The sequence below is a fragment of the Anser anser genome (assembly GCF_964211835.1).
Source record: "Anser anser genome assembly, chromosome: 1".
In the NCBI taxonomy this organism is placed as follows: Eukaryota; Metazoa; Chordata; class Aves; order Anseriformes; family Anatidae; genus Anser; species Anser anser.
The window spans coordinates 165743826-165759952 of record NC_139720.1 but is presented as its reverse complement, the minus strand read 5'-3'; the positions used below and the strand labels follow the sequence as shown (position 1 = coordinate 165759952).

At 36.6% G+C, this 16127-nt stretch overlaps 1 protein-coding gene across 5 annotated transcripts in view; it reads left to right on the top strand.

The window, feature by feature from the left end:
• Positions 1–16127, top strand: part of NDFIP2 (Nedd4 family interacting protein 2) — a 140884-nt gene that overhangs the window by 18940 nt on the left and 105817 nt on the right. For 3 of the 5 annotated variants that reach the window (XM_083807987.1, XM_083807986.1, XM_083807988.1), the window contains exons 2-5: positions 201–357; positions 1810–1937; positions 6370–6429; positions 9617–9704. In XM_083807987.1, coding sequence (XP_083664113.1) covers positions 201–357; positions 1810–1937; positions 6370–6429; positions 9617–9704 — 433 coding nt within the window. The remainder of the gene's footprint in view (positions 1–200; positions 358–1809; positions 1938–6369; positions 6430–9616; positions 9705–16127) is intronic. The other 2 variants (XM_083807990.1, XM_083807989.1) reach the window with 1 other exon arrangement.

The window sequence follows — 16127 nt, the reverse complement described above, 5'->3', positions numbered from 1 at the left end:
CGGGGGGGAGGGGGAGCAGTTAAGATTACTTTCGGCTGTTTACTTTAAAAGTACTTAACTGGACTTAAGTAGTCATGTGCTGTTTGCATAAATATTTTCTTTGGTTTGGTGGAAGAGCAATTTTCTTTTTGATCACAGTCCTGCTAGTGTTAGGTGGTTGTGTAAAGAATTGCCTGAAATTTGTGTGTTTTTCTTTTAAGCTTCACAATGAGGATGACCCACCAGAGTCTTCAGCAGCTGAGCAGTCTTCCACTTCTACAGAGACTACACAGACTCCTCAGACAGCAGCCGTATCTGAAGCAGATACTTCCCCCCCACCTTATTGTAGCATAGCCGTAGAAGCAGCTGCAACGTCAGGTATTTTTCCTTACATAACAGCTTGTCAGAGAGGAGTGTGTATGAATCAGCACTTGGTTCAGAGTGGTACGGTGCTGCGGTATTTCTTCTATGCGCACAATTGCAGCAAAAAGCTAGGCTTTCATGCACAGCCCTTTGTCCAGTTCGTTCGGAAGCACGCTTTTAAATTACACTGATTCTTCCAAATTGCTAGACTAAATGGATGTTCGTTAATTAGTGTAATGATTAGCTTTTATTTAAGTCTGCCTGTAGTTCAGTTCCACATTTAATCTACATATTTGAGTAGTGCTTCATTATTAGACCTCATTAGCAATCTTCATTGCCTGTTTTAACACCCCTCCACTCCCCTGTCAAACCTAAGACTTCTTAAAAGTATGTGCCATGTTTGGTGAAAATATTGCCATGAAAAAGATTTGTTTTCCTTTAAAGACTCTTCATAAAACTTCTTGTGGAAAATTAGAAGCAGGACTTTTTCCCCATTTATTCACTACTCCTTTTCTGATGAGGCTGTGACCCTCCTTTAGGGTATAGGAGGAGACCTAACAGCAGGCAACATCAAAGTCACTGTTTCAGCGAAGTTGCCTGGATTTGCATTTCCCATGTGCCGAGTAAATGTTTCGGAATTAATCTATGACCTAATTCTTTAACGATGATTAAAGAAGCAATTTCCTATCCCTGCTCTTTCAGACAGTGTTTGCAAGTGTAACATGTAGCTGTGCTGAATTAGCCCTACGTGTAACATTTTTGTAGTGTGCTGACATATTTTTGCCATGTGACCTGTGCTGACAAATCTTTCCCATGTAAGCAATCTTGTGCAAACTATTACTGGCTGTAGGCAGAACCTTGAGGTGCATTTTAAATAGATTTATTCACTTAATTAGTGGTTGTATGCTATATTTACTTTGCTATTTTGGTATGTAACAATGAAGTCTGTGGTTCGTTTTGATATAAGGAACATTTTCAAAAGACTATGATGAAACTGAAAATCTGGAGAAAATGAATTTCATGGAGCAATTGAAGTTAGCAACAGGATCTTGCTAATAAAAATACATTGTAATTATTAATAGACTTAACTAATTGATGTTGAAAATTAAAAGCTTTTTAGGATGTTTCTTTGCATGTCTCTTCTATGGTATTATAAACAACACTGGTTGGAACACCTAGAGATATAACTAAGCTCATGAATTTTTTTCATAAACTGTTTGCTCCTTGCAGCATCTATTTTAAGGTTACTGCCGTGAGTAGCAGCTAAGAGAACCATTAATACATGTTCACCACTTAGTTGTATAAAAATACGTTTTTTAAAAGTTCATAAGAACTTGAACCCCAATATCATAAGTTTCAGATTCTAGAGAATATGCACTTTAAAGCTCAGTAGTTTTATGCACATAAAGCTTGTTATTCTTGATATCTTTCTGGTTTAAAAATGCATAACCTCTTTATTTTGAACAGAAACACACAATGAATTTTACCCTGTACCACCTCCATACAGTGTAGCTACCTCTCTTCCTACATACGATGAAGCAGAGAAGGCCAAAGCTGCAGCAATGGCAGCTGCTGCAGCAGAAGTTGCCCAGCGAGTAAGTGTTGTAGTTCTTTATTTCAACTTTGTGAAACCTGAGGCTAATCTAATTGTTTATAGTAATTCGGATCGTATTATGGCCTATTTATTAAAATAAAGGTAAACAGATGATTTTAGATATTTCAGATTTTTTTTTATAGATTAAATTCGTTGTACTATGGAAAGTGTGTAGTATTTACTGTTCTGAGGCATAGCAGCTGGCTAAACACTTCTGAAAGCCAAATATTACTCTGTTTTAATAATTAATTTACTATTTTGTTACCTTTTAAGTATCCACTACTAACGTTACTTTCTACAATTAGTGCTGATCTTAAGTGTTTCAGATGGTTTAAAAAATTTAATCAGTAAAGAAGGTAGAGCTTTGGAGAGGAAGGGGATTCTAATAGTCTGGAAGGGTTGAAATACCAAACAGCAGAGATCTTCCAAAAAGAAAAGTCCCTGCTACTTGTTTCATGACAGCTTTAATACTGAAGTTTGAAGGAATGTTCCAAGTAACCCTGAATGTTCAGGCTGAGGGAGATTGGGTTGTTCAGCCTGGAGAACAGCAGAAGGCTTTAGGAGATCTTACAGTGACCTTCTAGTACCTAAAGAGGGCCTACAGGAAAGCTGGGGAGGGACTCTTTGTCAGGGATAGGATGAGGGGGAATGGATTTAAACTGAAAGAGTAGATTTAGATTAGATATAAGGAAGAAATTCTTTACTCAGAGCGTGGTGAGGCACTGGCACAGGTTGCCCAGAGAAGCTGTGGTTGCCCCATCCCTGAAGGTATTTAAGGCCAGGCTGTATGGGACTTTGGGTAACCTGGTTTTGTGGGAGGTGTCCCTGCCCATGGCAGGGGGGTTGGGATTAGCTGATCTGTAGAATTCCTTCCAACCCAACCCATTCTATGACTTAAAATAACTTGTGGTACATGATTTTATTTATAGTACACAGTAAATGAATAGGTATATAACCAGTGCTTTTAATTTTGTTTGAACTAACGTTATAAAGAATGCAGTATTCGGAGTAAAACCAAAAATTCGATACCTGCATTAATGTTAAATGTTAGTTTTGTAAACAATTGATGATTTTGTTCTTTCTTTTTCTCTCCCAAATTTTGAAAGGTGGAAGTTCTGCTGTTTGATAGGATTGGCCATAATATGCTGTATTTAATGTAGACTTCCAGTGCTTTCACTAGAAATCCCCATTTTGAGATCAAGGTGATTTAAGATGGATTTTAAGGTGGTTCCTTGCCACCTCAGATAGATTTTGAAGTGGTGCCCCACCACCCTCTGAGAATAGGTTGTCCAGAGAGGTTGCGGATACCCCATTTCTTCAAGACCAGGTTAGATGAAGCCCTGGGCAACCTAGTCTAGTGACTGGCATCTCTGCCTATGACAGGGGTGTTGGAACTAGATGATCTTTGAGGTCCTTTCCAACCCAAGCCATTCAATGATTTTATAATTCTAAAATCTTACTGACTGGGTTGTAGCTATTGGGCACATTGTGCCTGTGAATGGAAAAAAATTTTTACTCACACAGGTGGAGTTGGTTTCTTCCTTGACTGCCATGCACTAATCAGTATATGCAGCTTTAAGTATATGCAGCTAAATTTAAAATGGGTTTGTGTAATGTCACCAGTGAAGGTGTTGTACAAGCCTGTTTTACTAAATGTAGCAGTGAATCTGGAATATTTGCATGGTTACTTGCCAAGCTCCTGCTAGGAGGTGGTCATCTTGTAACCTTTTAATACATGCTTCTGTTAGAGCAATTATGTTGTCTGTTGTTACTGCTTGTAATGTAAGTACAATTTATGATGAAATATTGGTCTGAAAGAAATCCTTAATCTGAAATTACAAACCTTTACATTCAAAACATTAGCAACCAAAACCTTAATTCTAAGGGTACTGTTACCAGTCCTATGACACTTCAGATGGGGCACGTGTAACTTTCTTGCAAGATTCCTGTTGGTTTTAACTTTGTACGTCTGGAACCTTATGGGGTGAAAGCTGTAGACTTAAAAGCAATTGTCCTTGACCTGAATTTCATTGGAAAAAAACCTCAGGCTGGGATTCAGCCAATTCTAAGAATAGAGTTAAGCAAAAACAATAGTTTTTAAACTGTTCTTAAGCCTTTTTATTTTGGAGCACTTGAATTCTCACATGTTTAGGTCACTGTGTCAGAAACATCTTTTGCTCATTCTCAGAAAATCTGCCTGGCTTTGGCCAAATTCAATTATTGAAAAATGAGTTTCCATAGCACATGCATACAGCTTTAAATTTAATACATTTGTGGAGATTGTCCTTCATGAACAAGTTCAGACTGCTGATAGTTCTGAAGGAGATAGGACTTCAGATGTTTTGTCACCAGAGGATGTTTGTAGATGTCTTGTATCAGAACAGGATTATCATTATAAATGCACCGTGTGACTGCTCATGACTACTTCTGGTGAAAACACTGGAACTGTGAGTTTCTGGTGTGCTGTGAAATAGTTTTATTATTCTCGGCCTTTGATCAGTACATAACCACGAGGTTATTTGTATTAGGTAGAAGGGTAAAAGGACAAAGACCGAGTCTCTAAAGCTTACAGCTTACGTGTTTTGTGAAGAGTAGTCTGGTTTTGGTTGGTCAAAGAGGTAACTAACTTAGTGAACACAGGCAGGGTGAGGGCGGATGGGTCTAAGTCAAAATGAGAAAAGGCAAAGCTGAATGGAGAGCATTGGTATGTAAGGAGCACAGAGCGATCTTAATGAGAAGCAAGAGGGAAAAGAATAAACTGGGATTGGTGGAGAAAGGAAACCAAGTGAAGACAAAATGTGGTACTGTAAAAGCAGCTGAAGTGTGTGAGTGAGAAAAAGAATAGGAATGGAGAAGGAACACTAAGATTATGTTGCTTTGTGAGGAGGCACTTGTGGAGCTGAGGAAGGGAAATGACTGTATTCGAAAAATGTGAGTATAGTAAAAAAAAAAAAAGTGAGTAAAATGATTGAGCAGTCAATCAGTAAAGAAAGAATTGCCATGACAGAAGAACAATAAGTAAAATGGAGGTGAGGAGGAATCTAGATTTTAGAAGTAGGAGAGTAGGTTATGGTGACAAAGGGATAAATGAACTTTTGCATGAAGCCTGTCAGTATACATGCTTTTCCAAAACACACAGAACAACTCAGGAAGTGCTTACACTTAAGTGAAATTTATAAGAATTTCACCTACTTATGAAACACAGGTAGGAACACACCATCTTTCCACCAAAGCAGAAATTAACTGGAAAGCTGTAGACTAAGGCAGTACTGTATCAGAAGCCGCCTCAGTGTACCTAAAAGCCTCAGACTGCTAAGGATCTCAGATGTGATAGTTTCTGCTTGTTTTGTTTCTGTGTTTTTTCTCCTCTCTTTTTCCTACCCTTTTTTTTCCTCTCTTTTCCCTTTCAGCACACACTCATGCATAAACGCACAAGCTATATTAAAGACTCGGTATTAAGACTGTGGAAAAAGTCACATTATGGTTAGGGTGGTGATTTGCCATCCAGAGGGGAAGGATTTTGATCCTTAGCTCTACATACCTGTTGAAGAATAAGTCACATGGACTTTACTAGTTTGCAATTGTTTTCTCATTTTCATTGTCTTTGAGATCACAAGCAGTGAGATCTGCACACAGTGTCTGAGTTATGTATTACACACTTTGCAAAATGTACACAAACTACATAATGTATTTTTTCTGTTTCTAATTTTCAGGTTTATGAAATTAGTGCTTTAAGGATGTAAATTATGTTATGATGTGCCTCTAGCTTCCTGCTTGTAAAATGAGGATGTAGTGCCCCTTCACTACTATAATGGGAACAGAGGCAAAGAGTTAGATGCCCTTACATTATCTTGAGTGACACATGAAGCTGGTAACTATTTCATGGTACAGTCGAAAGTGTGCAGTAAAGAAGGCTTCAAACCTATTAATTGAACAAAAGAAAGGAAAATGGTATAAGAAGATAGCACAATTAATGAACTGCTTTCATACTCTTTTACTGAATGAGGTAGGGATGTTATGGAAAAAAAAAATTACCGTAATCACATTATAGATCTCATAGTCCCTGCTTCCATAGATTGTATGAACGATCCAAACTTAAAATTTATGGGTGCTTTTTGTACTTAATTTTGTGTATTTAATCATAAATATTTACACACAATCTGTGTTTTTATTCCCTTCAAATTCTTCCAGTTAGCTCAATGCACCAAAGAAATTGTAGCAATCCTTTGTCATCAGTTGTGATAGCATTAGTTATGCTGGCTTTTTTCATCTTTTCCTTTTCAAATCCTAAAGGTCAGTTTTAAAAGGTTAATTTAAACGGGCAAACATATTGCTAACAGGTAAATGGCTTGTTTGTATGTTGCAATGAATGGCTTTTACTTAATGCTCTTCAGTTGCATTTGTCTTACGTTTTTCTGTTTTTACATGCTTAGCACGCCCAGTTTAGGGAGTCTAGGAGTCTGTTTGATGAAATATTCCTCAGTCGTCCCGAGGTATGGTATAGTTCTCTCTAGTTTAGACTTTAACTATGAATTTTCCTATTGGCAAACAAATGCTTCTGGGTTTCATTATGCCCCCCCACACCTCCTCCTCCTTAACTTCTCCATATTGTTTTGTATGCTGAAGATATCATTTATGGATTTTACTAAGTAACTTGATCCTTTTTCCTTACAAGTTTTTCTTCTGTAAATCCTCTTCATTGAGAAGAGTTACCAGTTTAGCTATCCAAAGGGTTACTGAAAACAGTTTCTTTCCTTGAGTAAAGGTGGTTGTCTCACAGTATGCCATGCTAGGTTTCAATTTAAAAGAAGCTACAAAGCCTTGGGGGAAAAAAAAAAACAAACCACAGCCCTCTTTTTGTAAAACAGCTACAGAGAACACTGTTTCCAGAGGAGTTAATAGGTTTGACTTCAATAGATCCTGTGTAGTATTTCATATCCTTTAGCTTAAAGAAATTCCTCTGTTTGATATACTATTCATATTGATAATATATTTTGCTATTTAACTGTTTTCCTGGTTGTAGGAATACTAATTTTTCTGTTTATACAAATTTCAGCATATTTAGCAATCAAATGAATTGTCTGTGATCCTTACAATGGCTGATTTTGTCAAAAATCAATATAAGATATTAAAAAAGTGCTTCATTTTTTAGGAGTTTGCATGTGTGTATGTATAAACTGTGTCAATAACTAGTTATCTCTATATAACTAGGTATCAATGACATTCTCACTAAGAAGAAAATATAAATATAATTATTCAGTAAATGTCATTAATATAAAATAGAAGTATCACTATAAAGTTGTTCATTTTCTGAGCATCAGCTGAGAGGACAGAGTCATTCTGCATTGTCCCTTTTCATTCCTCAAAAATGGGACCCAAAAGGTGGCAAACAATTATACTTTGAAGAAAAGTTAGGACTGTTGACAATAACTAGATTAAATGAGAGCACTGTCTTGCAAAGGACAGCCTATATTAGTGGGAACTGAGCGGTGGGACTGATTGTAAAACCAGATACTAAGTGATGTAAGCGAGGGCTGAATCTGGTTTAAAGGGAGAAAACCATTTCATTAAAGATTCTGATAATTTCAATGTGCCAATTTTTGGAGATGGTAAATAGAGCTTAGTTTACTATAATTGTCTTTTGACATAGAGTACAATAAATAAGTTGCTCACGCTTATTGCAAATGCCTGTTCTCATGTCCCTGGATTATTTATTGATTCACATTTCTTATACATGTAAGCCTTAGCAACATGCATATAGAGAAACCTGTTAAACTTGTTAATGTAGCTAAGCCAAATCTTGTTTTTTCAGAGGGAACAATTTGTGTAGAGCAAATTTGATAACTGATGTGGAAATGCAAGTATGAAGTACAGTAGCTAGCAGATTATTTTAAAAAAGTTATTTTACAGAGCTTCTGAAATTAAAGTTGAAAATAGTCTGACTTGAAAGCAAAACCTTTGAGGCATACGCTTCTGATATAAACATGTTCAAATGTAGCCTTTTGTTTAATGTATTTTCAGTCCTTCCTTCACTTTTCCCCATCAGTCTTGCAGCTGCAGCAAAATTATGCTAAACAAATTAATATTTTCATAATCAGTTAAGATGACCATTTAGGGACATCTGAAATTATGTACAGTTGAGTTACGGCTTCTTAAGATTGCTGTTCAACCAGCTTTTTGTGATTTCATTGGAATTGTCTGTATGAACAGCAATGTTTTTAAAATATAATATCTTGTGATACAGAGGTCTGGTTAATTAATCTGAAAGGAAAGAGAGCAGCTGGAATTTCATGGCCATGTTATGAAGGGTAGTGCTGGCTGCCTGGAGTTGGTACAGTTTGTTCTTGCATACTTTTAACTGTAATCACTATACCCTGGTAGATTAATTTGCACTGTTCACAAAGGTGAATATGTCAATCTCATGACAGAGCTCTAGATCATTGTGACTGTTTAATGCCCTTTTAGTTATGAATATATCCATATATATATGTATGTATGTATAAAACATGCATAAAATAACATTTGGTACAGTGAGTGAATAACACGTTAAAATCAGAATTACATTATTTCAGTAGTAATTGTTTGCTCTGGGTGAATCGGCAAAATAAATCTCACTTTAATCTTCCTTGATATAATTTTTTTATTACCATTTTTAATAAGCTACTTCTTACCTCAGTTCTAAGTCATTATAATCAGCAGTCGGAGAAAAAGTACAGGAGAAGTCAAAGAATGTTGCTCCTGCTTCTGTCTAGATCAGATTGCTACTGTTACTGGCAGCATTATTTAACTTGTATCATCCTGTGTTGTTTTGCTGTTATTTACTTAACATATTGTTTAACTGTTCTTTCTAGTTTTCATCATGCTCTCTTTAGTGAGAGCTGCCATAATGAAAACTTCTGTTTCCCAGCCTACAGAACAGTATATAAGAGCTACTAAGCCCTGTTGAAAAACAAGCACTGAAAAACAAAACATACTCATACTTTCCGTATTTTAAGATCTGGTATTTTGACATGACCAGAGAAATTTCTGCATTGTTTTGACTGATATCTCTGTTTACTTTTGTGTAAGTTAAGAGTTGTCTTTTCTGAGTTTAGAAGTCTTTAAAACAATTTTAATGTACTCATGCCCTCTAGTGTCCCTAGAGGTTTTCTTTGCTTTATGTACGTTTTGCAGCAGGTTGTTGGATAATCTATAAATTGATTAGTGCTGTGCTTTTGCATCAGCAATATTAAGATACACCTTATTCTAAATCTTTATAGTTTGTAAAGTATTAAAAGGCCTTTCTGTCAGGAAAAAAAAAAATAGAACATACTATGTAATGATTTTATCCAATAAGTTTTTAACATCTTGGCTGCATACCAAGATGGTTGCAATAAGAAGGGGGAATTCTGCTGGTTTTGATTTTTAAAGTACTCGTCTGAAATAATTTCTAGTTTCATTTAAGATGAATATATAATATGTATCTTCTACAGCAATTTTGATTTAATTCTGGGCTCTGTCAACATAAGTACCAATAAGCCTTGTTTTATTGATATGAATTATTTTTCTTTTGAAGTTCCTTGATATGGACATATTATAGAAATGTCAATTCTTTTCTAGATCTAGAAACACAATTTAGTCCTAAAGATAGTTATTCTAAAATAAATTTTTAATTAAATTATCACTAACCTGTAAATCCAGGAAGAAGAGTATCCACCACGAGATGATTTCAGTGATGCAGATCAGCTTAGAGTGGGCAATGATGGCATCTTCATGTTGGCATTTTTCAGTAAGTTATCTGGTATTGCAGACCTATTGAGGTATATCTTAATTTTACCTTATTTCTGTGGAATATGGAAGATAACTGTGATAAACTGAATTAATGTACTGTAATGAATTACTATTACTTTTACCCGTACAGAGATGTAAGCACTTACTGTTCCAGGTGTAGCAAGTGTGTTCCGCTTGTTTTTCTGTGCCACCTTTCATAGATAAGGGGACCAAAAATCACAATCTTCTGAGATGTAATAAGACTGCACTGTTAATTCTGAATTGAGTAATCCTGTCATCTTCTAGCTGGACTGCGACCTTTAAAGGCTGGATCACAGAAATCTGGCCATCAATTCTTAGAAATTTTAGAGAGAAATGATGTACCATATAGAAACTACTTGTGTTAGTATAGTGAAGTTAATTATGGAACAAGTCCAGCCACACTTACTTTCAGGTTGAACTAACCACTAGCATATAAATATGTACTCTTAGGTAATATGTGATTGTAGCTGGTGCTAATTTTACAATTATTCAGGCCCTGTGTGTGTTGTGCATGCCTTGTCTTATAACTTACCTACTGTGTTGAGCAAACTTGGATTTAGCCACTGGAAATTACTTGTAGAAAAAAGCCGTTTGTTTTTCCACTTGCATATTTATTTATCATTTCTAAAGATATTTCCCTGTTCTGAAATGCTTCTCTGGCAGCCTTTATGAAAGTTTGATGTGGGGGATGCAGCTGTTCTTTTTAGCATTCATCAGGATGAAACCTGATTGGTTATCCACTGAATTTTGGTCTGAAATAGGTCTTTCAACCGAAATTTCATTTTAGTTCATGTACCTTTTATGTCTTTCATAGTCTCTTGATTTAAAAGCTAGAGGTCCAGGTTATAGAACTTTATGAAAGCTTTTTAGTGTTGATGTATAAATCACTAGGACAACTGGGGGATTGCATCTTCGGATAATTTTTTTTATAATTTTTATATGTCACGTAGCAAATATACAAATATGTATGTACGGGAACAAAGTGACTTTTGTAGTCTGGCCTCTATCTGTAGTTGGACCATAAAAAGGGTATGTATTCTTGGGGGTGAAGGGTTTTACTCATTTTCTTTTTTTCTTTTCTTCCCCTGCCCTATATACTACAATGTCTTGTATTTAACCTATGTAAGTTCTGTGTCGTGTGAACTTGCTGTTGCAAGTCCTGGTTCAGGCCTTCATTAGCACTGCACTGGGAGGTCAAGTGGGTGAATTTTTGGGTCTAAAATGTTTTGTGTCCTTTATATCAGAGCTTAAAACAGACTTGTTAGCTTGCAGTTAGGAATATAGTAGTAGTAAAACTCATGCTATGCAGAAACTGAAGCAGAAGCAAAGACTCCATTGATACTCAAATGCAGTTGGCCAAAACTGCACACGCAGAACCTTGTGCACATCTTCAAGAATGGAGAGGCTAATTTGGATAAACTGGCTTCTTCCTCTTCAAATCACTCATTTACTTGAGACTGACTGCACAGAGCACTACTTTTACGTATTTTTAAAAAATACCCTGTAGATCATGTTTTTTCTTGATCATTTTGAGACTGTGTAACTGCCAACTTTGATCATGTCTGAATGAAATGCATAAAATGAGTGCTCTCAAAATTAAACGTGTTGCAAGGTGTATATATAAAAATATATGCTTAATTGGTCTCTGTGTTAACTGTTACTGGATACCAGTTACGTATGGGAATTTATATAGTTTACTTGGTGTTTGTGTTCATAGTATGAGGAATTAATGAAAACTGGTTGCATGTATAGACTTGTAATGTTCATTTTCAAAGTTTTTTTTCATGGTGAGATTGGACAATTAAATAAAAAATGAGCTTAACTTAATAAGGTTAGATCTTAAATAGTGTGTGATGTATTCACATAAGGAGATCAAAGTCTTCATAAATTTGATGTATGTAGACTTAAGGAAGCAGGAGTTGAAGTGAAATTTCCAGAACAGCTATCTGTGGGATTTGTTTGTTTTTTTTCCTGGGTGGAATATGTTTAAATGCTGGAAGCAAAGGTGGCAGAACACTGAGAGTCTAGAGTAAATTTCATCGTGTAGTTAAAATTCAGGACAACAATGTCAGGAGCTGTGGTGTAGTGAGAGAATTGTGGAAAGAACGACTTGTTCTAGATGAGCTCTCCTTCATCCTTTTTGTGACTGTTAGGTACGACACTTGTAGTAAGATCCTGGAGGTTGATTACCTTTATTTTAAGTATAAAACAGAATTTAGCTTTTGTTACCTCATTTTATTCAACCAAAATATAACCAAATACATTTTTTACTGTTCTTGCCTACTTGCTACAGTGAACTAGTGATGAGTAGCTACCATCTAGTGGTAGCTGCCTAAATTGCAAAAATATTTGTCTTGAGGCCATCTAGTGGCCAGATGTCTTTTTTGTTTTGTTTTGTCTTTTTGGATCTTGGTGCATGCAAGTTATAAATCTGTTTCTCGTCTAAGTTGAAAAATACTGTTGTGTTTAGCATAACTAAATAAAAGGAGACAATATAGTCTAAAGAATAAAAACCCTTTACACGAGCAGGTATTTTGAGCATCTTTTTTGTGTTTGTAAAATGTCTTTGGGTTTTGTGTGGTTTTTGCTTGAACACTTGGTTCAGAAACTTTGTAGAAAAATTTGGAAACCTACCTATTTTATCTCTTAAGTGGTGAAACTGTTTTAAGAAACTGCTGTCACTTTCGAAATCTGTGATTATGTTGATCAGTGAATAATCTCTGCTCTCTAATGGTCAGGGCTGGTGTTTGTCAATTTCTAATGTGGAACTAAATTAATCTATGAAGTCAATGCAGCAAATTATGCCACCAGACCACTTAATATATTTTTCATTTATGTATTTTAGTCAGATGTGCCTTATACAACATAGTATAAACTTTTCAGAATGCCAGAGAAATAAGTTAGTAGGTGAGTTACTCTGAGTAAATTTTGTATGCATAACAAAAAGGAGGAACTTCTGAGCTGTTTCTTATCATTTTGAACACAGCTGTAACGGTGATAGAGAAAGTAACTGTCATGCCCAAAAATGTTTGGTTTTTTTGCTTAATGTGCACATAGTGGAAGTTTGAATCATGTCCGATTGGCTTATCCTGGCTAACTGACAGTAATAAAAGGTTTTTCTCTTGTATTTAAGGAGTGCTTTAGAATATTACCAGCATTTTCACCTGTGGACCCCAAAATAATTGTGGAACTCATTTGGATTCTTTGAAACCATGGAAGAGAGTTTTGGGCAATCCTTGCTCTGGAAGAACTAAATATTAATTTGAATCTCACAAATGGTTTGATAAGGAAGTAGAAAAGGAGAAAAATGTTTGAGACAGCTGAAGTTTAAGTTCTCATCTGGAGATGTGATTCACTTTTGAATGACACGTGGCCAGCCAATTTAAACACATTACAACTTGACAGCAAAAAAAAAAATCTCATAATACAAAGAAACGTAAATGTAAATTTAGTCCAAGATGTTATATTGGAACAGATAACACCCATAACAGTAGTTCAGAAATTAATGTTCACGCTGTTTTCAAACCTAGTAGATGCTTCAAATGATCAATAAATTGCATACAAGCTAGGATATCTACTTGGGACATTGCAAGCAGGCATAAGTTGGGAGGCAGAATTGTAGCGCAGGCCCCAGATTAGCACAGCCTCCTGTTGTATGCTTCCTGAGAAATGGAAACATGGTCTAAATTGCCAGTGGGAGGATTCCTTTGTGCGATTTTAGGAAACCTGACTTTGTGCATGTATTAATGCTATGCGGGTTTCCCTTAGTCATGCAAGAGAAACTAAGGGAAAGTCATTTGACTGAAATAGCAAATGTTGGAACGAGATAAAGGAATTGTGCTTGTTTTCCTCTGATCATCGGGGAGTCTGGCTGACCTTCACACACAATCACCAAACTTCTTTCTTTATGCAGAAAGAAATTGACTTCTGTGGTTTCTACGTGTGCATTGGATGTAATACAAAATAATTGGAATGAGGAAGCTTCCAATTGGGCATTAAGAGAAATTTACCAACGTGGGTAATGAAGTACTAAAGATAAACTGCCTAGGGAAGTTTTTGAATGTTCATCACTGAGTCGGGGAAAAAAAAAAGAGGCCGGTAGCAAATGCTGTCACTGATCATCAGCAGACTTAAGGTGAGGCCATCAGGAAGGGGGAAAAATGTATACCAGTTCAGAGTAGAATAAATTCTATGCAGAAGTGGGAAGAACATTTTTTAGTGGTGCATGAAAACTATTATTTATTACTGTATGTTTAGTAAACCTAGGCAAGGTATGACGCTTTAAGATCTTTTGGTGTTTGCTGTATATTTAAGAAAAAAAACACAACTATTTGGACAGACAAAGCAGGGAATAAAGGACATAATTGAGCATGGTTTCATTTTGTATATAGTTGCCATTTTAATAGTGTCACAGACTTGACCTGTGCTTAAAATTTGGAACCAGCATGTGTTTTCAGACCAGTTCTACGTTTAGTATCATGAAAAGAAGGTAGTAAACTTAAGACAAGTGATTAATGTGAAGCTGTGGAAAGCTAAGTGGAAAAGATCAGCAAGTGAGGTGAAAAGAACATTGAAGAAGTAGATTTGTTATAGTATACTTGTCACTACTGTTGTATCTTCTGATGTATTGCAATATGTACACGAGATTGAAAAACTCAGTTTTCTATGTTTACTCTAAATTGTGGGAATAGAATGAAATGATGTGACAGTATTGGAACTGGTGCTGTTTAATATCTTTATCAGTGACACGGTCAGTGGGATTGAGTGCACCCTCAGCAATTTTGCAGATGACACCAAACTGAGTAGTGCAGTAGATACAAGGGAAGGAAGGGATGCCATCTAAAGGGAACTGGACAACCGTGAGAAGTGTGCCCATGTGAACCTAATGAGGTTCAACAAGGCCAAGTGCAAGGTGTTGCACATTGATAGGGGCAATCCCAGACATGAGTACAGACTGGGAGAAGAACTCACTGAGAGTAGCCCTGCAGAGAAAGACTTGGGGGTTCCAGTGGACGAAAAGCTCGACGTGAGCCAGCAGTGTGTGCTTGCAGCCCAGAAAGCCAACTGCATCCTGGGCTGCATCAACCGAGGCATGGCCAGCAGGTTTAGGGAGATGATTGTCCCCCTCTACTCTGCCCTTGTGAGGCCCCACTTGGAGTGCTGTGTCCAGGTCTGGGGCCCCCAGCACCAGAAGGATGTAGGTCTGTTCGAGTGTGTCCAGAAGAGGACTACGAAGGTGATGAAGCTGGAGCACCTTTCCTGTGAAGAAAGGCTGGGGGAGCTGGGAACGTTCAGACTGGAGAAGAGAAGGCTCTAGGAGACATCATTACAGCCTTTCAGTACTTAAAGGGAGCTTATAAAAATGATAGCAACTTTTTACACACAAAAAAAAACCCTTTTTTTTGAAAGAGGTGGTACTCTTGATGGATTAATAAAATAGTAATGGCAAAGTATACTGCATCATACATAATCTTTGCCTTGCCCTATATCTCTTAGAGTATAAAAAATACCAATGGATGTAAGGTTGTTTGTCAAAACCAAGTTGGATAGTGGTACTCCATTTTTCTTAGAAGTGCAGATGGATAAAACACTTGATTTTTTTTTTTTGATTTTTGATATCAAAAATCATATGCTGACCACTGCCACTCAGAAGAGGGCTTTGGTTTTTCAAATAGCTTATGGATGACCTTGTTTGAAGTGTCAAATTCTGAGACTTACATAACATTTAGAACATCCTACATTTTGTATTTCAACTGTTTTTTTAGCACTACAAATCAGAAAGAAATAAAATGTTGTAAGCGCTACAAGATATCAAGAAGACTTTTTACTGGAGAAAAAAAAATCTTTAGTTTATCCATCTTCCTCTTGAAAAGCAGCTTCTCTCTTAAATTTATTAAAGGGAAGAGGCCAGTAGTAGAAAGTTGAACTCAAATATGAGTCCAAATGTTAGTCATCTCTGGGACAGGATTAATAAAATCATTAAGGTTGGAAAGGACCTTCAAAATCATCTGGTCCAACCATCACCTTTCCACTAATGTCACCCGCTAACCATGTCCCTAAGCACCAAGTCCAACCTTCCCTTAAACACCTCCAGGGACGGTGACTCCGCCACCTCCCTGGGCAACCTGTTCCAGTGCCTGACCACTCTTTCTGAGAAGAAATTTCTCCTAATTTTCAACCTCAGAAACACTTTTTGTTGCAGAATACAGATGGTTGCATTTGTTGCAATAAGAAGCTTGCACAATTTATTAGTCTCCATCTTGCAGACAGAGAAGGCAGTAGATACTTCGTTCCATTAGTCTCTCCTGATTCTATTTTCTCTGTTGGTGTGGTGGGGAACTCGTGCTATGGTTTATCAACGGCAATACGGAGATGAAAGATGTAGACAGCTTTTATTGCA